Here is a 26,702-nt window from a genome sequence, read left to right as displayed (position 1 = left end):
ACTGCCCTGGTCCCTCTGCCGCAGCCCCCCCCCCCCCTTCTCGCGAGAAGAGCCGGCCCTGGGCTTCCGGTAACTGTAGCCGGCCTAGCCCGCCGGAGCCCGCGGCTTGGTCCCGCGCGTGCGCAGTAGGGTGTGGCGCGGGTCTTTGGCTTCCGGCTGAGCGGCATGGTGCGTTTTGGGGGTGGTCTTTGTGCGTCCTGGACGTGGGGTCCACGCGGCCCCCCAGAGTTCCAATCCTGAAGTAGTGCCTGGGGTTCAGCCAGGGGAGGCTGTGGCCGGGAGTCCTGCCATTCGTAGTGCGAGGGGAGAAAGGCAGGTGAAGGATGCCTGAAGTGCTGAGGCAGCCAGGGAGGGAGGCCCAGCGTGGGCCGGATGGCGGGAAGGACACCTGCCCGCCCTGCCATGTCCGCGACTGCACAGCCGGGCCCACCAAGACAAAGGACAGTCCTCGTGTCCCGAGACTGAGTGCACATCTTCCCTACCCTTCACGACGGGCCCGGCCCACCTCATAAGTAAAGCTTTAGGGTTTCATCACTAAGGGCTTCCTGCCTCTGTCAGCCCAAGGTCAAGGTTAGAGTCTGACACAGTAATGACAAAAATTGTCCCTGGTGTCCCTTCACGTAGACCTAGCAACGCACCCACTCGAGTCCGACAAAACGGGAACTCCATAGACTTATGACAAGCTAGTACATTCTGAAACCAAGACATTTTCCTGGAACTGTTAACTTCTCTGAAACAACCAGCCAGCCCCTGTTGAGTCCCCGTGATACCAAAGAAGAGATCTCCAAGACGCACTTCCTAATATTGGCTCGCGTGGTTTGAGGGAGGGTGTGCGTCCCGCTGGGAGAATTTAAGGAAGGGGAGAAGTCTGTGGGGTTGTTACTTTATGACGTACACTCTTGATTTCTTAAGACTAGTTTAATTCCAGGTTGTTTCTATTTTTGTTTATTTTGAATAGATGCAAGGAGAAGTAAGCCCCAGTGCTTCCCTTATTGACAGAACTATCAAGATGAGAAAAGAAACAGAAACTAGGAAAGTGGTGTTGGCCTGGGGACTCCTAAATGTATCCATGGCTGGAATGATCTATACCGAAATGTAAGTCAGTCGGCCCCACAGTGAAATGTTAAGCCACCGTTGGCTGGTTCTCTGGCTTTTTATATTTGTTCTGGTTTTCCGTGTTTGATTGATTGGTCTGTGGTGGAGGTGGGGGTGTTTTTAAAAAACTGAAAAGCCTTTCTGATCTTTTCAGGACTGGAAAGCTAATCAGTACATATTACAATGTGACGTACTGGCCCCTCTGGTACATTGGTAAGTAACTAATTGTCACTGTAATCTGCATTCACTACAAATGAAAATTTGCTGATAGGCGTAATTCAGCTAGCTTAGTGTTCATTCTTTCATTCAGAGGAATGATGACTACTACCTCGTCTGTTTCTCAAAACCATGACTACAGTAGAGAAGGAATAATGTTCTTATATGGAAAGAACATTCCAGTAGGAGGCTGAGTCAGGAGGATTACTTCCAGTTTGAGGCCAGCCTGAGTTAAATTGCAGAATCCTGTCTCCAAAAATAAAAAATAAAAAGCCAGGCGTTTCCTCAATCAGAGGTTGAGGAAAGCCTGGCAGGTGAGACCTTGTCTCTAAAGAAGTAAACAAAGCTAACAAACAATACAGAGTTTGGCCTTAGGAGCCCTAGAAAGGAAAATGCAGCATGGTGGGTGATGAGTTCTCTTGCCAGTCTTGAATCACCTTCTCTTCTTGTTCACCTTCATGGTCAGATGAGATTAATTCTTGGGCTGTAGAATCCTACTGTGCACATTGAAATCTATCATGGAGAGCCCAGTGGTGGCTCACACCTCTGCACTCAGGAGGCAGAGGCAGACAGGCCTCTGAGTTTAAGGCCAGCCTGGTCTACAGAGGGAGTTGCAGGACAGCCAGGGCCACACAGAGAAACCCTTCCTTGGGAAGTGGGGGGTGTCTTTCATGGAGAGATAGGTAACTCAGAGGTTAAGAGCACACACATACTGCTTTTGCAGAGGACCAGGCTTGGCCCCTAGTACCCACACAGTGACGCTCAGCCACCTCCAGGTACAAGGATCCATACATGAGTGCATGCAGGCCAAGCGCTCAGGCACATCCAAGCCTATTGGTGGGTGTGACAGGTGGGTAAGGAAGGGATTTAGGAACTTCAGGCACAAGTTAGAATCATGGCTCACTAACAAACTGGGACTCCTAAAACTCACTTGGCTGCTTATTAAAATAAAAGTTTCTTGTACAGTTGTAAGAATTAGAAATAGTTTAACTAGTTTTTTAATGTTTGATGTTAATTTGCTAAAATTATGAAGGGATTTTTTTCCCCCACCTGGTTGCTGGAAACTGAACCAGGCTCCAATTTATTTAAAATACTAAGTTGGAGCTGGAGAGGTGGTTTACCAGGTCAGGGCCACCAGGCATGGTGACCTGAGTTTAATCCCCAAAACCAGTCATGACGGAAGGAGAGAACCAACTCACACAAGTTGACCTCTGACCTCCACATGCTCCCACAATAAATAAAGAGAATATTTTTAGTAATAATTTGTTTTTTCTAGAACTTGCCCTCGCCTCGCTCTTCAGTCTTAATGCCTTGTTTGATTTTTGGAGATACTTCAAATACACTGTGGCACCAACAAGCCTGGTTGTGAGCCCTGGACAGCAAGCCCTGTTAGGGCTGAAGACAGCTGGTAAGGGGGGGCGGGGCACGAAACGCACAGCACATGAAGCTGGTTTGTAAGAACTTGTTGAGTGATTATCATCGCTTTTTCTGTAGATGAGTAGAGCAGCGAATTCTGGTGGAAACACATTTTACTGTTTTGAACAGTGTGGAATGGGAGACACCTGACTAGTTGTAATGTGTAATAGAGCTTCATGTAGTTTCATAGCCAGATGTTTCCGTTCTTTTCTTCCGGGGGGGGGGATTGGGTACCTTAATTATTTTGTTTTTGTTTTTTCAAGGCAGGGTTTCTCTGTGTATTCCTGGCTATCCTGGGCTCTCTTTGTAGACAAGGCTGGCCTCAAACTCACAAAGATCTGCCTGCCTTTGCCTCATGAGTGCTGGGCTCACAGGCTTGCGCCATCCCAGCCAGCTTCTTATTTCTAAAACTGTATTCTTAACATCTACCTAGTCTTAGACTCTTTCTTTCCTTCCTTCTTTCTTTTCTTCCCTCTTTCCTTCTTTCTTTTCTACATGGCCCTGGCTGTCCTGGAACTCAGTATGTATACCAGCCTGGCCTCAAATTCAGATTCACCTCTGCCTTCCAGGTGCTAGGATTAAAAGCTTGTCCCACCACACCCAGCCCTTAAATTTGCTTTAATAATATTATAATCAAGATGCTGAGGCAGGAAGAGCTTAAGGTCAAGGAAAGGCTGAAATGCATAGCACGACCTAGTTTTCAATCTTTGTTTTGATTTAAATATATATTGTATGTAATGTAATTTTTTTCCCTTCTAGTTGTGCAGACCACACCTCCTCATGATCTGGCCGCCACCCAGATTCCTCCATCTCCACCTTCCCCTTCAATTCAAGGTCAGAGTGTGTTAAGTTACAGCCCGTCTCGCTCACCCAGTGCCAGTCCCAAGTTTGCCACCAGCTGTATGACTGGGTACAGCCCTCAGCTACAAGGCCTGTCTTCAGGGGGCAGTGGCTCTCACAGCCCTGGTGTGACCTACTCACCTGTCAGCGCTTACAGTAAGGTAATGACCTTTTTGTGTGGCTGGTAAAACTACTTTAGAATTGGGATTTGCACTAAAATCACCCACTGAGTCCAGGTTTTGCATTCAGTTGGTGCAGACACTGAGGGACAGTGGGTTGTCTGAATTACCCATTGAGAGCCAGAGCAGAGGCCAAGCTCCTTGTCACTCAGCCAGAAGTTCTCTAAACACCTCCCCCTCCCACCCTCCAGACAGCTTCTGTGTGTAGCCTCGCCCGGAACTTCCTCTGTAGACCAGGCTGAGCTTCGATCCGCCTGCCTCTGCCTCCAATAGTGCTGGGGTCACCTGCGTGCACTGCCATGCCCACTTTAGACGACATCTTCACATGTTGTTAACATGATTGAACACTTTTGAAGGCAGTGAAGCACGGTGATCATAAGCAGCTGTGAATAGTTGGAAGCTCTGGTTTCTTCTATGCGTATTTCCCTTTTTAAGCTTTTTCTTTAAAGGCTTCCCTTTTTCCTGTAGAGTTTAAACACTTTCTATCGTGCCAGATCCCTCTTAGCTGGAGGCAGGGATCCTGAGGGCTTTGGTTTTAGGGTGTGGACACTTGCTATGTTTTAGGGAGAAATATTTTAAATTCCTTAGTAATGTCAGTGCTGCTCTAATTTTTAGGGCCCATTAGTAAAATTTGTAGGTTAAAATTTAAATTCTGGCCACATAGTGGTGGCTCACGCCTTTAATCCCAGCACACCAGAGACAGAGGCAGTCTGATCTCTGTGAGTTCAAGGCCAGCCTGGTCTACTAAAGCTAGTTCCAGGACAGCCAGAGCTACAGAGAAACCCTGTCTCAAAAAATTAACAAAAAAGAAAGAAAAGGGACTTTAAACTCTGTAAGACACAAGAAAGGCAAGAAAGAGAAGCAGGCTACCAGGAGCTCTTACCGTCCTATTGGACTAACTTCTCTAGCTACTGGGTGAAAGAGGATTGCCTAGAAGAAAGCAGCCATCTGTCCCTGACTTGTTACATACACAGTGTCTTTGAAGTGAAAATCTGTGCTGCTATTTACCCAATATTAAGTGCTCCCTTTTTTTGGGGGGTGGGGGGTGTTTGAGACAGGGCTTTTCTGTGTAGCCCTATGTAACTTCCTCTGTAGACCAGGCTGGCCTGGAACTAAGAGATCCACCTGCCTCTGCCTCCCGAGTGCTGGGATCACAGGTGTGCACCACCGCACCTGGTTCTTTTTTTTTTTTAACTGTTGTTTGTTTGTTTGTTTTACCAATCTGATGACTTGAGTGTGACCAGCACAGCTGCTCTGCTGCATCACATGCAGACAGGCACACCCATAAATGTAATAGAAATAAATATTTGAGGTCATCAAAAATTCAAACACTGGTGTTCATAACATTAGGTACAGCAGCCAGAAATGTAAAATCTAAATATATGAATAAGAGAATGAAAAATTATTTTAAAAAAATTTTTAAAGATATATTTCTTTATTATTTATACAGCATTCTGCCTGCTCACCAGAAGAGGGCACCAGATCTCACTATAGATGGTTGTGAGCCATGATGTGGGTGCTGGGAATTGAACTCAGGACCTTTGGAAGAACAGCCAGTGTTCTTAACTTCTGAGCCATCTCTCCAGCTATAATTTTTTTTTTTTTAATATTATCAGTCTCCATGTGTTTCCCAGTCTGGCCTTGCACTCCTGTCTCAGCACAACTGGGCTTGTGGGCTACATTACAGCTTTTACTTTTTTTTTTGAGATCCAGGCAGCTGTGTGGCTCAGGCGAGCATCAAGCTCCTGGCAGCTCAGGATGGTGGGCCTGCCCTACTTGCACTCTTCCCTCCATCTCCCAACACTGGAATTGCCTACATCCGCAGGAGGTTCTGACACATACTCAGCCTGCCAGGCCTGTGTCTTCTGACGGCAAGCGCCTCGCCTATTAAGCCACCCTGCTGGCCTCTGTTGATATATACATTTTTTTAAAACTTCTGTTTCGATACAGTAGAGTCTCGTGTAGCCAGGCTGGTCTTGAACTCAGTCCTCTTGCCCCACCTTCTGAGTGCCAGAATTTCCGAAATAGCTTATATGTGTTACTTTTAAAAATTAAAAATATGGGCGGGAATGAGGGAGTGGGATACAGCTGGGATACAGAGTTAATAAAATGTAAATAATAAAGAAGGAAGGAAGGAAGGAAGGAAGGAAGAAAGGAAGAAATGAAAAATATTAGCATTTCAAGGGAAAGTGAAATCCCGCTCTCTGCTCTGGTGTAGTTGGCAAGCTTTGGCATGCCCCACTCGTCCCCGTACCCCACCACCGTTGGCCCGGTGGAGAGCAGCGGCTTGAGAGCTCGATACCGCTCTTCACCCACGGTCTATAGCTCACCTACGGACAAAGAGGACTACATGACAGACCTGAGGACGCTGGACACTTTCCTCAGGAGTGAGGAGGAGAAGCAGCAGAGAGTGAAGCTGGGTACGCGCACTTCCTGTACACCTGATGATCCTCAGGCTCATAGTAGATTAACTGCTAAACTCAGGAGGTAAAATGTAGCTGACCTGAGCAATGCTGAGTGTTTCTGTGCTGTAAATTTAAGAGCCTTTTCATACAAGCTACGTTGTTCCCAGATTGTGTCTGCACATGTTTTGAAGCAGTGTGGAGCAAGCTTATTTGAGTGATAACTCTGTCTGGAAGACAGATGTGAGCTGGGTTGGGAAAAGCATTATTGCCCCTAAAAGTGCTACTGGTTTTGGGAGGGGGATTTTTTTTTTCCATAACATTTTAAAGTTTGTCTCTTAATAATTCCTTAAAGCCTATAGTTTACCTAGGGAAACAGTGTTAGCAAGTCTTAATCTATTTGAGGTGGATTTGATTATTACAAAGTCAATTATTTGAAACCAAATTAGGTTATTGAACTGAGTAATGATTTCCCCCCAGGAAACTTCCACAGAAAGCACATTAGGTGCAAAAGCGTGGCCATGGTGAAGAAGCCAAGTTATTGGAGCATGCCTCTGTGTCGCTTGAAATCTCTCTAGGGGATTTTAATTTAATTCTGCCTGCAAGTGCTGCAATGTCAAAGAAACAGATCAATATTATCTTGTTACTGTCTTCTGTTTTGAAATTTGGAGGGATTTGAAGTGTGCTGACAGTTACGGAGTAGCACAGAGACCAGCTGGTACATGTCTTACGATTTTCAGATAGTTTCTATTTCTTTTTCTTTCCTTTCACAGTTAGGATTGTTATCGGTGTTTGTAAGTGTAATTGCTGTTGCTTTTCATAGTCAAGCCTGACAAAACCTAGTTACCTCCATTTCCTCCTTAGTTAATTGTGCTACGGTTAGAGAGCTCACCAGTGTCTGTTAAGGTTTGGACTTCGCCTCTCTCCATGGAAAAGGCTGCGTGGTCTAGGCTTGCTTGGGGCTGAGGCCACTTTTGAATAAATGATCCTGGTCCATTGAAAAGAACATGGACTCTGACTTCTGCTCTCTTTCTCTTTGCCTATTTCTATACATTTACCCACCCTGTTGTGTTCATGGGCTTTAAGTAATTTAAATATTCGGCATAAATTAATAATTTTTTTTCTTGCAAATCTATTCTCAAGCTATGTAAATAGCCTGTTATAAATTTTAATGCTGCTTTTAACAATAGTTTAAAATTCTTTTCAAAATTATTGCTTTGTTCTCATGGGTATTTTTTTATCTTTGTGTTTCTGAGACGGAATCATGCTACCAAACTCAGGGTGGTTGGCATTCATTATGTTACCTAGGCAATCTTCAAACTGACTCAGTTTCGTGAGGGCTAGGATTATAAAGCCTGTCTGTATGGGGACGTTCTTTCTTTTTTTATATAATTTATTTTTATTTGATGTGCATTGGTGTTTTGCCTGTATGTCACTGTATGAGGGTGTCAGATCTTGGAGTTATAGACAGTTGCGGGGAATTGAACCAGAGTCCTCTGCTAAATAGTCAGTGCTCTTAACCACTGAGGCATTGGTGGAAATGGGCTCCCAAATGTCAGTGTCTTATGTTTCCACAAGTAGTTTTAATCAACACAGGAGTTTCCGGGTACCATGTAAAACAGAATTTGTATAGCCTGTAGTTCAGAAAGGCTTTGTAACGGAGTGCTGCTGTTACTCCATTCAGAGGAGCTTCGAATTTTGTTTCTCCCTGGGTTAGTGAAAGTCTTAATAAAACAAGCTTAATTTTACAACAGAAATAGACTCAATTTTCAACCATTCATAATTCTTGGGCCTCTTAAGTTGATATAGCTTATGTACTGCTCAGGAAATGTTCCTGTTAATTTTCAGCACAAAGAACCAGTGATCTCCAAAGAGCAGACAATGCCGGCAGCCAGCAGGGTGCTTCGAGGGGGTTCAGGGGACCGCACAGTGTGGGGGCTTGTCTTCCATTTCCTTGAGTACAGTTGGGGGAGGGGACTTGTCTTCTGATTCTTGAGTATTGTCAGGGTTGCCTAGTTCCCAGACAGTCAGTGTCTCTGATTTACTGCTACATAAGAAATTTCTATGAGGACTAAAGCTGTTTCAATTCAATTGCAGGGAGCCCAGATTCCACCTCTCCTTCCACCAGCCCCACCTTCTGGAATTACAGTCGTTCTGTGGGGGATTATGCACAAACCTTAAAGAAATTTCAATATCAGCTTGCGTGTAGGTCTCAGGCCCCGTGTGCTAACAAAGATGAAGCTGATCTCAGTTCTAAGCAAGCAGCAGAAGAGGTAAAGGAAAAGTAAAAATGATTCACTATATTGAAACTTTTAGATTGCTAGAAAGTACTTTATCTCTAGAAACATTTTTGTTGGAGGTTGGTCTCATGCATGTTATTGGCCCTCAAGATCTGGTTACAGCCATCCTTGTTTTGTAAACCTAAGACATACCTGATTGGTTGACTAAACAGCCTATACCTGGGCAGGTCAGGACCGGGTAGACATGGCTAAGGTTCCTGGGCTTCCAGGACAGGAGAATCATGGGAAACGGTCAGAATGAGAGGAAGAAGGGGGAATGCCACGATGGGTTAGGGTAGAGAAGAAACCTTGTGGCCTGGGAGGAAGGATTCAAATAATGGGGTGGAAAGGCTCAGATGAAGAATGTAAGCAAGTACCATAGAGATTCTGTATGCAAGGTAGACCAGAAGAGGAAGATTAAGGCGGATGGCATTGGATGGGGGCTGGGAGGTGGATGGTGAGGATATTGAGACATCCTAGGTGAAAAATCTGCCTGGCCCAAGGTAAATAAGACAGTTATAAATCTAACAGGTGTTTCTGTCATTATTTGTGATAGTGGGTTAGATAATACCCCCACAATAATCTTCAGGCTGATAATAAACATTATATAGCCCAATACCCATTTTTTGTATTCACTACACTTTAATTCCTGCAACTTTTTGACTGGTTAGAAGCATTTGGCACTCATCAGTGGAATAGCTTTTATTGTTGGTTTTCTTGGTGGGGGGAGGTTTCAAGACAGGGTTTCTCTGTGTAGCCTTGGCTGTCCTGGACTCTCTTTGTAGACCAGCCTGGCCTCGAACTTACAGAGATCCACCTGCCTCAGCCTCTCTGAATGCTGGGATTACAGGTATGCACCACCACGTCGGGCTGTTAAAATTTTTGTATATAGTTGACTATGTATAAAATTGTTTACATAGTTGACTAAAATGTCCTGCCTAAAGTGCCTTTCTGTGATCATTAGAAGAAGGCTCTCGAAGGCTGGGTGTGTGACTCAGTAACAGCGCACCTACTTCTGAAGCGCGCAGAGCTGCTGTGGCAGGCGCCTAGCACCGCACCGAGATACAAACTAAAAATCAATCTCAACCTGTGCCGACTGTTACTTTTAAAATGAATACATTTGGTAGTCATTGGATATCAGATATGGGATTTTATGTTTTTATTTGGTACATGAAAGCAAAACACACACAAAGCCTACCAACATAATTTTGAAGATCTATTTGTACATGAACAGCAACCATAAGTTAGTAATAAGAAAATTACTAAGTACTAATTAAATAAATATGAGTGTTTCTGAGGAGTCTTTTTTAAACAGGTGTGGGCAAGAGTGGCCATGAATAGACAGCTTCTTGATCACATGGACTCGTGGACCGCCAGGTTTAGAAATGTAAGTCCTGGGCTAGAGGGGTGGCTCTTCAGAGGGCCCGGCTCAACCCCCAGCAGCTGCGCGCTGACTCACGCCCACTTCTGACTCTAGTTTGAGGAGCTCTGATGCTCTCTTTCCCTCCATGAGGACCAGACACAGGCATGCATACTGGCAGATGTGCATACACACATATAAAGGAGCAGTGTATTTTTAAGTATGTTTCCAATCTGATTTCCCAAAAAGATTTTTCTGTCAGTCTACTATATCCTTAGAATGTGGGGAGACAGGAAGATGGCCCACAGAAAGCACCTGTGTGTTTGACGCTTTATCACCTAGAAAAGAATCCTCTTCCACACAGAGATGGTAGGTTCTCGGCTTCTCAGCCCTGTTTCTTCTCCCATTCTTCACAGTGCCTGTGAGTGCCTTCACAGTGTCTGTGACAGCTTGGCTCTGTCCTTCATGGCTTTACATAAGGTATCAAAAGGAAGCATAACCAGCCAGGTAGAGTGGCACATGCCTATAATACATCCTGAGAAGCCTGAGGCAAGAGTATAAGAGCTATATAAGAGCTACAACCGGGACATTATTTAAAAAAAATAAATAAAATAAAATGGATACAGTATTTTGAGTTCAGTACCATTATTCTCAGTCAGAATTTCTAGGAATGAGGCTGTCTCTGTTTTAACCAGGGAAGGAGCTGGCAGGTTGTTTGCATGTAGCAAGTTAGGAGAATGAGTAAGTGACAGGGTGTCACTTGCAACTGCACATTGTCACACTTCATTTATAAGCAAGTTTGAAATGCTAGCATTTAAAATAGAAAGACTTAGATAGTGGCACTCGCCTGTAATCCATCTCTGAGTTCTGAGTTCAAGGCCAGCCTGGTCTACAGAGCAAGGTCTAGAGCAACCAAGGCTACACAGAGAAGCCCTGTCTTGAAAAACCGATATAAGACTTGTCCTGCATGTTAACTCTGGGCTTTCGAGGGCTGAGGAAAGGGTCAGCGGCTGTGGGCAGGTATGCTTTCGCAGGGGACGAGTCTGGTTCCCAGAACCCCCCCGGGTCAGGCAGCTCAGGGTCACCTCTAAGTGCAGCACGGGGAGCTCGAGTGTCGGGCTTTGCACGCACCACTAAATTAAATCAAAAAGGAAGAAAAGGCTTTTCATTTTCCAAGTAAATCTGTCTGTCTGCAAGGAAAACGCATACATGACTTAGAAATGCCCCTTTTTTCAGCATTGTGCTGCTGCTTGCTTCCTCCTCACTGTTTTATGACCTGTTGATCAAGTGTAAGACACAAAATTACCCGAGAGAAAAAGGGAAACTGGTTTGGGAAATACTTTAGAATGGCGACTACCAAGCTCTTCTTCATCCCTTCCTAGTGGATCAACGAGACAATATTAGTGCCTCTTGTGCAAGAGATGGAGTCTGTGAGCACGCAGATGAGGCGCATGGGCTGTCCAGAGCTGCAGATAGGAGGTATGTGAGGCGGGCCCTGCGTGCTCGCGCTTGGTGGGGGTTAAGGGAAACGTTGTCACGGGCCGTTGAACAGCAGTGGAGCCCTCGGGCGAGGAAGACATGTTTGCAGTTGTTCTCAAGTCTCAGCCGTGTACTTAACTTTATTTTTATGCCCAGCTCATGCTCCAAGTGCCTCTTGTGTGTTTCGTCAGTTGACTGGCACTTGGGTTATTTCCTAGAAATAGGTGGCTACTAATAAGGTTTTTAATACACGTTCCCTCCAGAAAGCTAACGCTGGTTCATGCTGTTGCTTCTACACCCTCGGGAAACTCCCTCACACAGGTGGTGCCTGTGTGCCGAGGCTGTCTTTTTCCTCTTAATTTTTCTTGCATGACTGTCTTTCATAATCTGAAAGAAATTACTATCATAAATCTACTTATCCTGGCATAATGGGCAATTTGTTTTGTTTTCTTTGTTTGTTTGTTTGTTTGTTTTGTTTTACCAGACAGGGTTTCTCTGTGTAGCCTTCCTGTACTCAGTTTGTAGACCAGGCTGGCCTCGAACTCACAGCAATCGACCTGCCTCTGCCTCCCTGAGTGCTGGGGTTATAGTGCGCAGCACTGCACCCAGCTGGACGCCTTTTCTTTTAAAGAGGTGTGTGTGTGTATGTACAAGAAAGGGAGCCGGGCCACCCTAATGACATGACGTAAATTATACACTGGGTCGGATAGCTCAGTAATTAGGATCACAGGGTACGCTGGCGGGGGACCTGAGTTCAGTTCCCAGCACTCACCCCCACGTGTGAATCCAGTTCCAGGAGAACTGTCACCTGGTCTCCTGGGGCCCCCACACACAGAAACACAAATGGTTAAAAATAACCAAAAACCGCAGGACTGGAAAGAGGGCCTGGCAGTGGGAAGCACTGGCTGAGCTTGCAGAGGATCCGGGCTCAGCGCCCGGCACCTGCGCGGCAGCTCACACTCAAACCAGAGGGTCTTGTCTTTGCAGGTGCCAGGGATAGATGGGTGTGGTGCCCAGATGTACGTGCAGGCAGAGTATCCATCTACCCAAAAACACCTTTAAATTCCAGATAACTCTTGTAAAAGATTCATTCTTGCTTTCCTTTATTCAACAATCCCCAAGTGTCTGCGCCAAGCAGGTATGCTTGGCAGTGCTGTGGTGGAGTGCCGAGGGCAGTGAATAGAGCCTGCCTCTCGCCACTGAGCTTCCTCTCCAGTAGATGACATGCACTGCAAAGGTGGGAGAGAGGATTCCTGCCCGCACAGAAAACGGGGTAGGGACAGTTGTGCTGGGGGTGACATCTGAGCTGGACTGTTGTTAAAGAAGACATCGCCAACTTGTGGAAAACCCTCACGGCAGTGAGGAGCCAGCTATTTGGAAACAGGCGAGGGGAAACTTTGAAGTCCATCGGGAGTTTCTGGTGAGTAATTTGTGTTCTTTGTGCTCTAACAGAGGCGAGTGTCACCAGCCTGAAACAAGCTGCCCTGGTCAAAGCTCCTCTCATTCCGACCCTGAATGCAATCGTGCAGTATTTAGACCTCACACCAAATCAGGAGTACTTGTTTGAAAGAATCAAAGGTAACATGATTTGAAGAGGAAAAATGAAAGCTCTTTTGCAACGTTAAGATTTTTTAAATGAGCGATAACAAGGAAACCATATTTTGAAAAAAAAGTAATTATGGTCTTATTTTTATAAGAATATATTTAAATATGGGTTAATTAAGGCTTATACTTGAACAACTTTTCAGTCGTCTATTTGACACACTAAGAGCTGTCAAAAGACTATCCTTGAAGATTTTAATTATTTTATTCTGTGTAAGAAATTCAGATAGTTCAATAGGCCAGACTCATTTTCTCCTCCAATCTACCAAGAACTGGACGCCACCTTGATATTGTAATTTCTGTTTAATTTGTGGTTTCTGTCACATGCTTAGCATTTGGGGGAGCCATGATGTGGGGAGATGACCCGGAATCAGGACGGTGAACCTCAGGAGCCAGCGCATACGCTCTCTTCATTATACTTCTCTGCTTAGAGAACAGTTTATGAAATTAGAGTTATTTTTCATTTGGACGGACTGCAAAATGTTTATTTGTAAAAGCAAGTTTTTAAAATGGTCTTTCAGGATTCAGACTTTGATCCATTTTAACTGGCATGGATTAAAGCCTGTGTTACCCCAGGCTTGGATTCAGGTTGAAGAAGAAGCGTGCTTTCGTAACTGTCGGAACTTGCCACAGGATTCCAGGCAGACAGTGCTCTGGATAGAGCTTAGGGATGGAGCGCTTGCCTGGAGTTCCTGTGGTGCCCTCCCAGCCCCCAACCAACATCACCAAGGAGCTCAGAAACCGCTGTGCTCCAGCTTCTGCCCTGGCAGTCAGTACCTTGGCTGCTTTCTTATCTGTGTCCCTGCACGTCCTGTAGTGGTCATCAGAGGCAAGCCATTGGTCAGCCTCCTTCCGTGGACAGTGTCTCGGCTGTCAGTTCAGTTCATCTGCAATGTTTTCTTTCTTGTTCCCCCCCCCCCCCCCCGTTTTTTTGATGACCTCAAACTCACGTTGATCGGCCTGTGCCAACCATACCTAGCTCGGCGGCTGATTATGTGTTTTTGTTGTTGTTTTTAAATTACTTATTTAATTTACTGCTGTTTTGCCTGCATTTATGTCAGGTCCTAGAGGGTGTCAGATCTTGGAGTTACAGACAGCTGTGAGCTGCCATGTGGCTGCTAGGAATGGAACCTGGGTCCTCTGGAAGAGCAGCCAGTGCCCTTAACTGCTGAGCCATCTCTCCAGTCTCTGGCTTATGTGTTCTTAGTGTGTCCATGAAACACAGAGCTCTCTGTGTTACCATACTGTTAGCACATACTGAGCACAGTTAGCAGACATGCCTCACGTTTGTAACACTTTGCTTAGTGTTTCAGCTCTTTGGTCAGTTTAAATGGCCTCCCATCTCAAGAAACACATGCTCCTGCTTAAACACTGTTTGACCGAGGAGTCACATGCTATCATGTGTTATGATAAATTACTCTGTTAAAAAAACAACTTAAGAATTAAGTTGTAGTTTTCCTGTTCATCCTTTTTCTTTGTGTGTGTGTGAGAGAGAGAAAGAGTTTTAAGACAGGTGTTCTCTATAGCTCTGAGTGTCTTGTAACTCATTCTGTAGACCAGACTGGCCTCGAACCTGCCCTGGCTCCCAAGTGCTAGAATTAAAGGTTTGTGTATCACTGCCCTGCCTCTTTTCTTTTATCTTTGCAAGGTATTTGTTCAAAGAGCTATTTGTTGTCTTACAGAGTTGGGTTTTCTGAATATATTCATGGTATAGTTTATCCAACCTCTGTTCTCTGTATTTTTTATACGTTCAGGTTCAAATTTTTAAGTAGTGTTGGCTTTGCTGCATGTAAATTGAAAAATATGTATACGAGGTATCAGAATACAAAAAAGCAGTGGATGTTCATTTAGAATGAGCACAGATGTTTCACCGTGTTTGACTCTCCAAGTGAATGTACGTTTCTTAAATTACACTGTAGACACTATTACTTTTCAGCATGTGTTTTGCTAAGAAGAACAGGCTTTATGAACATACAATGCAGTTCTCACACGTTAAGGATTTTAACGATTCGGTGATTGAAGATCCAGGGTACCAGTCTTATCCTTATTTTGGTGTTGTCTGTTTCTTTGTAGCAATGCTTAACTTTTGTATGTTATGTTTCTTTCTTGTTTTGTTTATTCCTTTGTCTTGAGTGTTTTAATTGTTACTTTTGTTGCACAGAGCTTTCTCAGGGGGGCTGTATGAGCTCCTTCCGGTGGAACAGAGGTGGCGACTTCAAAGGCCGCAAGTGGGACACAGACCTGCCCACCGACTCTGCTGTAAGACTTAGCTGCTTCTAGCCTGAGGCATTTGTTACTGTTTACAAGGTTTCATTTGCCCATTAGAGACCATAGAAAAGGTGGGCACGCTCTTGCCAGCCCCTGCGAAGACGTCTGTTTCCCCCAGTGCCGCTACTCTGGGAAGTTCCGGAAGTTCCGTAGCTGTAGGCGCACCTGTGCCAGTTGATTTGTCCACTCCCCGTTTGCTTTTCTCATACTGAAGTATTTGTTCTTTCTTAATTGAATTTTTACTTCTTTATATTAATTACATTTTAGTTACTTTCTATCCCCGCTGTAGCCCCCTCCCTCGCTCCCTCCCAATCCTACCCTCTCTCCCTCTTCTCCTCCCATGCCCCTCTCTAAGTCCACTGATAAGGGAGGTCCTCCTCTGCTTCCCTCTGACCCTAGCCTATCGGGTCTCATCAGGACTGGCTGTACTGTCCTCCTCTGTGGCCTGGCAAGGCTGCTCCTCCTGGGGGTGGGGGGATGTCAAAGAGCCAGCCACTGAGTTCATGTCAGAGACAGCACCTGTTCCCCTTACTAGGGAACCCACTTGAAGACTGAGCTGCCTATGGGTATTTTTTCATTAGTCTGCACCATCTAACTATTCTGTATTGGACCAAAAAGACTGATAAAATGATGGTGGGAAAAAAGTTGTTTTCCGGTGTTAAATAATGTAGCAAAGAATAATATGACATGCTGGGCTGTGGTTTGCCCTTAATCCCAGCACTCAGGAGGCAGAAGTAGGTTGAGTTCTGAGACTGAAGCCAGGACAGCCAGGGCTACACAGAGAATCCCTGTATCAGAGGGGAAAAGAAAAAAAGAAAGAAAAAAAAGATTATGACACATTCTTTCTTGTGTGGGATTACTACTTTAGGAAAGATTGCTACCATCATAACTTAACAAATCAAATAGCATTAAAGTTTATCATTTTGAAGATTATGGGTTATTTGTGTGTGTGTGTGTGTGTGTTAACTACATGAAAATTAATAAGGCGCCAGGTCAGATGTAGGCCTGTAATCCCATCTACTCAGAAAGCTGAGGCAGAGGATTGCAAGTTCAGGGCTTGCCTGAACTGCTACAGAGTGAGATCAAGGCCAGCCTGAATAACTTAGCGAGACCTTATCAAAATGTGTATCGATCTGACAGAGCATTTGCCTAGAGTGTGTGAGACTGGTACAGTCTTGGAATGTACACACACGAGGGTCAGGGAGGAGTGTCTGCTTTTCTTGGATTGCAATAAAAAAGCAAAAATGAAGATGAAATAAGTTTGGTTTCTAAATCACCCCACTCTGTGCCACTCCCACTTCCCCATGTTGGAGCTATAATTCTTTTAAAAAGTTTTTTTTTATTTTTTAAGATTTACTTATTTATTATGTGTACAGTGTTCTGCCTGCACACCAGATCTTATAGATGGTTGTGAGCCACCATGTGCTTGCTGGGAATTGAACTCAGGACCTTTGGAAGGACAGCCAGTGCTCTTAACCTGAGCCATCTCTTTAAAAGATCAAGTTGATATGAAAGCAATATTTTTCAATTTTGAGTGATTTTTTTTTCCTTTTTTTTTTTTTTTTGAGTCAGGGTTTCTCTCTGTAGCCCTGGCTGTCTTGTAACTCACTCTGCAGACCAGGCTGGCCTTGAACTCGGAGATCCTCCTGCCTCTGCCTCCCCAGTGCTGGGGCATGTGCTGTGTGCACTACCCCAAGCCCTGGAGTGGCTCTTCTGAAGTGGAGGCTTAGCTTTGCTTCATCGGCACACTGAGCTGTTGGGATTAAGTGATTTCTTATTTTCATAGGAAGTGGTTTTGATGAGTACCGATCTGCACTGTAGTCTGACTGCCAGGTTGCCATGGTAACATGGAAACTGTTGTCATTTTCAGATCATCATGCATGTGTTCTGCACCTACCTGGATTCCAGACTACCCCCACACCCCAAGTACCCTGATGGGAAGACATTCACCTCCCAGCACTTCCTTCAGACGCCCAACAAGCCAGGTCTGAGTCCTGCAAGGACACGTCAGTTGTCACCTGAAACCCTGTGATGGTTTAGCTGTCTAACGCGCCTTACGTTCTTCGCAGATGTTACGAATGAAAATGTGTTCTGTGTTTATCAGAGTGCTGTCAACCCTCCGCATTACGAGCTGATCTACCAGCGCCATGTCTACAATCTCCCAAAGGTATCTCTTTGTTCTCACTTCCGGGGTCGCACCCAGGATGCAAGCTGAACAGGTGCTCTGCCATGGAGCCACGCCCGAGCCCTAAAGAGCCCGCTGTTAGGGAAGGTCAGGGTGCCACACTGACAGCGTGAAGTGACTGTTCATTTGTTTTTGAGGCCACGTAACCTAGGCTGGCCTAAACTTCGTAATCCTCCTACACTGGCCTCTCAAGTGCTGTGACACCTGTGCACAGTCACACACCTGCGTGGAGTCACATTTGTGGGCTTTACCCTGGGAGCTCCCAGGGTTTGTGTTCCCTGTACCGGGAGTTGGTAGTGTTGGGTTTGGAAAGGAAGGGAGCTGCCATGGTTGACGTTCCCTCTAGGCGCCTTGTAGAAGGCTTCACTCGGGCTCCGTTCTGTCTGAGACAGAGCCTCTAGCTGTGGCGGCTGTAGACCAGGCCTGTTTACAGAGCTCCTCCCACCTCTGCCTCCTGGGTGAGGGGTTAAAGTTGTGCACACGCACACATGTTCTTTCTGTAAGGTTCAAATCTTGTATTTATACATCCTTATACTCGCTTTTAATAACTAACTTAATAACTAACTTTAAAACATAATTTTTTTATCTTTAAAAAAAACCTTTATAAAATAAATAAATAAAACCTTTATAAAAGTATTAGTGGCCATAAGAATCCTTCTAGCATAATTTATCCAACCATATTCTCCTTTTGAACACTTGGGATGACCTAGCTTTTCCATGGCAAGCACTGTTGAATGTCCATCTTTATACATACAGATTTCTGTATTTGGGATCATTTCTTCAACCCAAATTTCTAAAAATTGAATTCCAAGCCACATAATATTTTTAAGGCTGTTAGAAGATATCAACAAATGACTTTATATAAAAAGTCACCCTGCATGTCCATGCAGGCATTTTTATTCTTGGTTGCAAAAAGGTTTTATTGGTGATTTTTGCAATTCTTTTATCAGAATCTTTACTGAGGAGTTTTACACTGACTCCAGTTTCTTCCTGTTGGTTTCTGGTTTTGGTGGTGGGGCCCACGCGACGACACAGGGTCTGATCATGTAGCCCGGTAGGCTTCAGGTGCTCAGTCCTGCCTCAGTTTCCCGAGTTCTAGGATTACAGGCAGGCTCCTCCATGCATAGCTGCTGACTGTAATTACAGTTTCCCATCACATCCCCAGCAGAGACAGTAATTTCTCTTTTGAGCCATTGGGGTTCTGCTGTGGCTACCCATGACAATTCTTTGTTTTAGTATGAAAGAAAAATACTGTCTTATAACAGCTGGTATGCCTGATGTCCAATACGGTTGACCTATTGATAGAGGGACAGCCCAGCATGCATCATAGTTACATTAAAGAGCCAGCAGGCGTTGCCTAGCTGCCTGTTACAGAGAACATCGGTTCTTGTGTCCTCGTGTTCTTCACATACCAAGGCACACTGTGGTGTGTTTTGAAGAGGAGCTGCCGGCTCTGAGTCCTACCCCCCCGTTACCCTGCCCTTTGGCGTGCTTTATGTGTTATGCACATACCCCCCAGCGCCGGAAAAGCTCTCCCCGGCGTCATTGGCATGGTTGAGTGTTTCTGCCTTTCGGGCTGCCCCTCCAGTGTAGGTTAGAGGCTTCTGTGTCTGCTCCCCTTTCACACTCCTCAGTTCCTCTGCCTCCTGCTCCACAGTCCGCTCTGTGCTCCATGAATTCTTTCTGTTGTATTCCCTTGTTAGCAAAGTGTAGATGTTGTGTATTAAATGAATAAAACTTTTAATTTGCGAGATTCTGAGTGGGTAGGTCCAAACCGATAAACCCTGCATTTGCCTCCATGACTGAGTCTTTAGTTTAAATTTTGCTGTTTTGTTTTGTCTTTGTCTTGACCCTAGGGCAGAAATAATATGTTTCATACGTTGCTGATGTTCCTCTACGTCATAAAGACCAAGGAGTCAGGAATGCTTGGGTAGGTATTTTGTGATCTTAAAGCTAAGGACTTCATTTAGTTACAGTTTTCTTCCTCTGTTAAGATTCTACAGAAGGCAGCACATATGCTGAAAGACTTATGGATAGGATTCTAGATCAGTTTGCACCACTAATGGCAGAAGCGCCATTTCCCTGTTGGTAAAGTCAGTTGAACGCCCTGGAGTTCGCTTTACAGTGTTTCCCCCGGAGGGACATCTCTGAGACAGGGTAAAATCAGGCTCTTGCCGCTTGAAACTAGAAAAGCAGAAACTTGAGTGCTTTCCAAGCCATTCTGTTTTCCAGCATTCCACAGAGTCATTACACTTCCAGAGGGCCTAGTCTGTGCCCTTTCCAAAACACTGCCTGCTGGGATGAAAAGTAGTCTGTTGAGCTGTTTCTGAATTCAGTGAGGGAGCGCGCATCATGTGCAGGTTCAAGACTGCTGTGCTGTTGTGTTGGTGCTTGGTGCTTCAGGTACTGCTTGAAATGAGTGGGCCGTTCCTGAGGCTGAGAGAATCTGGTAATTTAGGATTTGGGAGTCTGAAGACCTAGCTGCTGGGGTCCAGCTGTCATAACAAGGACCCGAAACTAATGAAATGTCAAGGGAAGTGCTTGGTGCGGGACCATCTTTGCTGGTCCCACTCCGCCGGGCACGCCTCTGGAAAGGGCTGTGTGTGGGTGTGCTGTTGGTGATTTGGGGATAGATGTGTCCCACACTGTGCCCCCAGCCCAGGACAGGCACATGTACCACCACATGCCTAGAGCATGACTTGCTTGAACTGAGATGCTCTGATGGGCAGAGTGAGCAGCAGATTCACCAGAAGGGACGGTGCCTGCTGGCGTGTGCGGTCACTGCTCACAGACTGCTGTTGGCTTGTCTCCTGACACAGGGAGGCCCTGTGTGCTGGCATCACCCTGTAGCTCCTGAGGAAAGCTCTGTTGTATATTACATGGAGTAAACAGAAATGTGTATTTGCGTGAGGAGAACACAGACTCCAGGGTGTGGAGGTCAGAGCACAACTGGCAGGGGTCCGCTCGCTCCTGCCACGTGGGCGTGAGGAAGAAGATGCAGGCCAGCAGGCCCCTTTCCTGCCAGCCACCTCACCAGGCCTTTGTCTGCTTGTTCCAGCATATTTTTTTTAATTAAAAGATTAAGATCATTTTTTAAAGTATCTAAACTAAGAAGCCTTTCCCTTAGTCTTCAGTTGCAGAAATACTGCATGCTCGGTACAGAAATATTTAAATGGCATAGCAGTGCACACTAGTGAACGAATATACCTTCCTGCTCAGCCTGTCTGTTCGCCTCCAGCCGGGTGCCCGGCAGCGGGTTTTCTGTACCAGCCTGCTCGGAGGAATGAGTTTCTGGTGTTTGTCTTTTTACCAATGAATTGCACGCAGACCTACTGTTCTTGGAGCTGGCGTTTCATTATATGGTGTCTGAGGCGCTGTTTCATGTCTAGTAAGGTTCATTACAGGTGAGTATATACATATAAATGGAATGCGAAACTTGTGTGAGGTGCATTATCAATATACAGATCACTGTTGGAAGTGGAGAAGGCGCAGCAGTTAGAACCTTGGATGCCTTTGTAGAGCCGCGGGTGTGAATCCCAGCGCCCCATGGAGGGTTAGTTAGCCCTGTCTAACCCTGGTTCCAGGGGAGCCAACCCCTGTCCTGGCTTCCACAGGCACAGCACATGTACGCACATGGAGCACAACAGTCACACACAGAGAAATTTTAAATGAAAACAAATATTTCTTTAATCTTTGATTTGTAATTTCAGTGTTTCTAAAAGGCTGGGGTGTTTTCTGTGGGTTTTTTGTTGGTTTGAGTTGGGTTTTGTTGGGTTGGGTTTTGGTTTTTCGAGACAGGGTTTCTCTGTGTAACCCTGATTGTCCAGGAGCTCACTCTGTAGACCAGACAAAACAAACAAAACCCTGTCATCCTATAACTTAAGAGTATAAATCACTTAAACAAAGCGTAGGGCTAAAGCTGATTACTAAAATGAACAGTTGAGCTTTTTGTTTTGGAGCCACACCGCCTAGCTCCAGCTGACCAGCCGCCCTGTCTTCCCCCCTCCGGTCTGCCCGCACAGCCGCATCGTTGTGGAGTGTGTTTGTCTTTCTGTCGTGTGCAGCATGGCATCATCGTTTAAGATGAATGACGCACAGAAGCCTGTTGTCAGGGTTTGGAAGGATGGGACGGCGACCTTGTTGGAGGTTGTGTTCACTGAGGGCTGGTTTTGAGGCTGCCTTCTCCTTATACGCTGCCTTGGTCGTGGTATCTTCTGTTGGTGTTATTATCTTCTTGAGACAGGGTTTCTCTGTCCTGGAACTCACTCTGGAGACCAGACTGGCCTCGAACTCACAGAAATGCCCCTGCCTCTACGTAAAGGCCACCACACACCGCATTAGTCAGGGTATCTTACTAGAGCAATAGAAAAGGAAGTAAGACTATTACCAAGACATCCCGAATATTCAGTACATTTCTAATTCAAGTCAAGGCCAAACATCTCCATAGTCTCTTTTTAAAAATTAATTGATGCCAAGTGGTAGTGGCATACATTTTTAATTCCAGCACTCGGAAGGCAGAGGCAGGTGGATGTCTTGAGTTCAAGGCCAGCCTGGTCTACAATGAGGTTCTGGGGCACACAGAGAAACCCTGTCTTGAAAAACAATAACAAATATTTGACACTGTGATATTACTAGAATGTTCTGCCAGCTCTCTCTACTCGGTGTAGCTCTTCAAATCTACTGAATAATTTTCGGACCCCATAAACATCTTTATTGTAAAGAGGGGTTTTGAGCACAGTTGCAGGAGTAGACTGATAACCCTGCTGGGCCGTGTGACAGGCAGCCCTGCCGGGTCCGCCGCGCTGTCAGCAGGCGAGCAGGTGTCCTGCTGCTTTAGTAGAAGCAGGCCGTAGACCCTGGGGCTCGCAGTTGGACTTCGTGTTTTCTCTTGCTCGCAGGAGGGTTAACCTCGGGCTCTCCGGCGTGAATATCTTGTGGATTTTTGGAGATTAGTCCTTCGTTGCGTCCTAACACTGGGCTGCCAGAAGTCGAAGCTCAGCAGGGAACGAGCCGCTGGGGTGCGTCTCACGGTTCTACCCCTCGGAACAGTGATTACATTGGATGGCTCCAAAATTACAGCACTGGGGTGGAGCCAGTGCGGCGCCCTGCACAGAGGGGACAAGGACTCCTCTGTGACACCCGTGAGAACAGCACTCCATCTGCACCATCAGAAGCTGGCTTCATTGTTGGCCACTAGTATGAGCCACTCAACGAGCCTTGCTAGTTCTCTCTTGTGTCTGTATTTCCCCAGTGTTCTACAAATCAGCCTGAAGCTGAGCGGAAATTAATTTCTCAGTGATGTAGTAATTAATCCTGCTGAGCATCTCCCCAACCCCCTGTTGGTTTTTTTAACATTAAAAGAGATTTGATAATATTGGCATCTTGAAAGGTCAATGCTTGCATTACATTTAGCTGATAAAATTAAACTTTTGGGTCTTAGTTAAATGTCTGAGGACATTAAGAAAACTGTTCGCTTTCATTGGCAGCGTGCGCGCGCTGGGGTCTCCTGCCATCAGTGGGCATTCTGCCGCCTCTTCTTTCTGAGCCTCGCGATAGCCTGTGTCTGGCTTTCAGCCCAGGTGTAGCATGTCGGCGCTCCGTCTCCCCTCCCTGTGTGTACGTGAAGTAGTTACTAGTCACATGTTCTTGGTGGGGTTGTTTTCAGGGCACGGTCTCTGTAGCCCAGGCTGGCCTCGACTTCACAGATCCCCCTGCTCTGCCTCCCAGGTGCGGGCCCCTGCCGCCAGGCTGGTGGTCATATTTTTAATGTATGAGTCTTTAAAGATGGCGTCCATCACCTGTTTATAAATAGGTGGCGTGTGCATCCCATTTTGTATGGTTTGGATTTTTTTCTTCATAAGGTTGACCTTGAGTTTGAAAGCTGATGTCCAAAAGAAAGGAACTATCAATTAGCTGAGCAGCTCTTGATAAGTGTTAACTTGTTACCCCTAAAAGAAAATACATGGTACAATTTAAATCTGCAGTTTTGAGCGATCTTAAAGGCCGTGGGGTCAGCTAGCTGCTGTACTGTTGAAGTATACAGCTGCACAGACTGAAAGCACTAGAGAGTCGGGCAGTGCCCAAGACACTACCAACCTTATCTTTTATTTGTAACCATAAAAAATACCGTAGAGTGAACACATGTGAAAAGAAAAGTTGTTTGTCTGCGTGCTTCGTCTGGGTTCTGAGCAGTCCCTGGAGCAGCTCTTTACAGCTGTTTGAGGAAGCTCTGAGTAATATTACCTTTTATTGGAGCAGAGCTGGCCGGGCATGGCAGATAGGCAGGAGCCTCAGCTGGTGAGGCTGAGATGAGAGGCTCCTTCGCTCAGAGCACCGTAGGGACAGGGACACCTTGCATCAAGCAGACACTAATAAAGCAGTAACCGTCTGCATTCTTTCTACAGAAAGTGTGCCACAGGCATCTCTTCTGTTGTGTTTTAGTTTCTGTTTTCATTACTAGGAATTGAACCCAGGGAACCTCTAACAGCCTCCGGGCGGGGAGTCGGTATCCACCAATACTGCGGGTCAGATGTTAGCCCTAGGGCATGTGTCACGAGCTCCTTTTCACCGCTTGGCTCAGATCCGTGAGTCTAGCTTGTGCTCACTGTGACATTTGTCTTTATGGATGCCAGCCTTTACGGAAACCAGATTTGCGCTAGCGCATACTGAAGGCGTTTGTAGTCTGGTTCCCGCAGCAGAGGCACTGAGTCACGTGGTTTTCTCGAACTCCGATTGGTCGCCTGGACTCTGTGGCAGAACACCTCTGTGAGGACTTCCCGGCGGCGGCAGCCTTTCCTTCACCGCAGCGTCCACCGCAGGCCCACACACCGCTCCCGGCTGGTTTCCACCGCTCCCGAGCTGTTCTTGCACACCCTGGAACCCGCCAGACATGGGCGGGTGGTGTCTGTCCGTGGATTGCCTCTGGACCGCAGTCACGGCCACTGCGCCAACCGGGGCACAGCGCCCATTCTCTGCCCAGCTGCCCCAGCTTGCCGCTCTGCTGACTGATGCCCCGAGCTACCGTGTCCCTCCGCGTCTGCCACCTCCCCTTGTTTATGCCCTTATCAGCCCCCACAGGACCTGATTCATCTCACAGCCTTGTAATTGCTGCCATGGCTCCAGGTTCTCCACTCCACCCTGCGCACTCTCTCCAGATTTATCTGCTGAGGCACCTGCCCAAGCGCTGCCTTCTCCGGCTGACGCTTACAGCCCGCCGCAGCCTGGCCCCGCCGGGCCGCCCCGCTCAGCTCTTCCGGTGCCTTCAGCGCATCCCGCTCCCTGCTGCCGCTCTGCTGCGCCCGTCTTGTCTTGGCTCAGGAAAGCTTAGATGCAGTCAGGGATCAGGCTGATTCTCCGTCTCTGTCTTGCTCTGTACTCGTCCAGAGGGTGTGGCATGCCCTCCCGGGCACTGGCCTCAAAGGCCTGTCTGCCAGGAGTCTCCCAAGGGGCCTTCTCCTTCCCCACCCCCTGGCCTCTCCATGGTGACTTACCTGATCCTCCCAGGGCCTCCCACTGCCAACTTGGGTTAGACTGGCCTGGCTTTTGTCAGAGACCGGGGTCTGCCCATCCTTGTCTCCATGAGCGGAGTCATGGGAAGGACTCCTGCCCTGAGGAGGCAGGCGCCGACCACTACACTCTGACAGTCACTCCCCAAGGTGCTTCCCGGCCTCCTCAGTGTGCAAGGTGGCTGCGAGGCCGCTTGAAGGCCTCCTGGTTTGACACAACCTGCCTGCACGCTGGGTGCGGGACTCGCCCTGAAGGAACTACATGAACGGTGCAGACTAGACCCCGGGAAGGATGAGCATCAGGCGACAGGCCGGGGGCCGGGGCCGCATAGAGCAGGTGAACGCGGGGGAGCAGGGGGCGGGCGGCTGAGGCGGCGGGCGGGCACACTGGCCTCCGAGGCGGGCAGGCTGAGACGCCAGCCGGAGGACCGGGCGATGGCTGGCACACAGGAGAGTGAGGCGCGCAGCCGGTCCCAGGGGCAGCCGTGTGCGCAGCAGGCCCTCCCGGGGCCCTCCATGCCAGGCTGCGCCGCTGGCACAGAAGGGGCCTGCGCTCCCCGCCCTCGAGGACGGGCTGGGGCCTGGCTTCTAATGACCACCTGCTCGCCTCTGCCCAGGCACAGCTTACTCCCGTGGCTTCGGGACAGGCTCAACCTGGGGGGCTCTACTGCCCCAGCGCCCCTCCACCCTCCTGGCCCCCCCTCCTCACCCCACCACAGTGAGGCGCCCAGAGACCTTCAAACTGTGAGGAACACAGAGGTTGACAGGGCCCGGCTCCCCCACGGACCGCCTTCACGGCATCTCCTGAGGACAACAGAGCCCAGGGCCAGCTACTGCCTCAGGGAGACTGGATGGGGCGATGGGTGCTCCTCACCCTGAGGTTTTTCCACGCTTCCCGACTGGCCCTGAGGAAGCTACTCTTCCTCTTCCTCACTGGCCCTGCGGCATTCTGACTCTGTGGCTCTTCGGGAAACCCAGAAGCAGCTGTGCACACCAATATGGCTGCTCCCGACTCTGCTGGCTGGTGGGTTCATGATGGCGGTGGGGGGGTATAGGCAGAAGAAACCTAACCACCCGGCTCCAGAGCCAGGAGCTGGGACAAGATGGCCCGGAAGAGTCACTGTGACCCGGTGGCCGTGTTTTCCAGAGCTGGCTCTTCCGTCTTCACAAAGAACTTGTTTGCTTTTAGATGGGCTCTGGGAATAGAACTCAGGTCCTGTGTGACCTCTGCAGCTATGTGAGGGGCCTGAGAAGTCGCTGCGCTCTTTGGTGACGGCTGGGGCAGGGAGCGGGAAGGCAGGAGGAATTGGGGGGGGGTGCCTCTAGCCTCTCTGGCCCCAGCAAAGGGATGAGTGGTCCTGCTCAGGCCCTGCACTGCTCAGGGAGGAGCATGGCTACGCCCCTGTCCTCCCCGGCCCGCAACAGTGCATCTATTGAACATCGAGCTGCGCAGGGCCCTGGTGCTCCCCTCCACCTCGTAGCGCTTCCCGTAGCCACTTTCTCCGACTGAAAATGAGACGGATAAATCTCAGCACTGAGGACCAGTGACAGCGTCGGTGACCACACACCAGGAGCCTCGCTGTCTGCCCGGCTCCTCTAACAGAAACCACACAGCGAGCGGCAGCGAGCCCCATCAGCGCCCCGGCCTGTGCGTTAACTCGCTGAGCGGAAGGCGGCCACGGCTGTGTCACAGATCCTGAGTCCCCATCAGATGCATGCCCGAGCCAGGGTTGGCTGGGCCCCTGGAACATCTCGGATGTGCTGCAGTGAATGTGTGTGTGGTATATGGAGCGTGTCTCTCTCTCTCGGTAGCAGGGCCTGGGGTTTGGGGTGTATAGTTGTGGCTGGCGAAGTGATACGGGAGGTTGTGGGGGGC

At 47.6% G+C, this 26,702-nt stretch overlaps 1 protein-coding gene across 2 annotated transcripts; it reads left to right on the top strand.

The window, feature by feature from the left end:
• The first annotated feature begins 58 nt into the window (after positions 1–58).
• Tmem209 (transmembrane protein 209) lies at positions 59–22,695 on the top strand. Of its 2 annotated transcripts, XM_021641303.2 has the most exons (15): positions 59–168; positions 959–1,095; positions 1,250–1,308; positions 2,588–2,719; positions 3,487–3,728; positions 5,965–6,166; positions 8,246–8,421; positions 9,743–9,814; positions 11,170–11,266; positions 12,719–12,844; positions 15,030–15,127; positions 17,007–17,121; positions 17,206–17,303; positions 19,178–19,251; positions 22,220–22,695. In XM_021641303.2, exons 1-15 carry the CDS (start codon positions 166–168, stop codon positions 22,272–22,274), a joined length of 1,686 nt encoding a protein of 561 aa, XP_021496978.1. In that variant the 5' UTR covers positions 59–165; the 3' UTR covers positions 22,275–22,695. The 2 variants fall into 2 exon arrangements, with proteins under 2 accessions (XP_021496978.1, XP_060230148.1); XM_060374165.1 differs by lacking the exon at positions 2,588–2,719.
• The last annotated feature ends 4,007 nt before the right edge of the window (positions 22,696–26,702 follow it).

Source organism: Meriones unguiculatus, chromosome 21 (assembly GCF_030254825.1).
Source record: "Meriones unguiculatus strain TT.TT164.6M chromosome 21, Bangor_MerUng_6.1, whole genome shotgun sequence".
Taxonomy (NCBI): domain Eukaryota; kingdom Metazoa; phylum Chordata; class Mammalia; order Rodentia; family Muridae; genus Meriones; species Meriones unguiculatus.
This window is presented reverse-complemented; position numbering and strand designations above follow the sequence as displayed.

Coding starts and splice junctions, on each gene's coding strand:
- Tmem209 (XM_021641303.2), top strand. Junction 2,720..3,486: donor GTTAGGGCTGAAGACAGCTG/GTAAGGGGGGGC, acceptor TTTCCCTTCTAG/TTGTGCAGACCACACCTCCT. Junction 17,304..19,177: donor ATGTCTACAATCTCCCAAAG/GTATCTCTTTGT, acceptor TCTTGACCCTAG/GGCAGAAATAATATGTTTCA.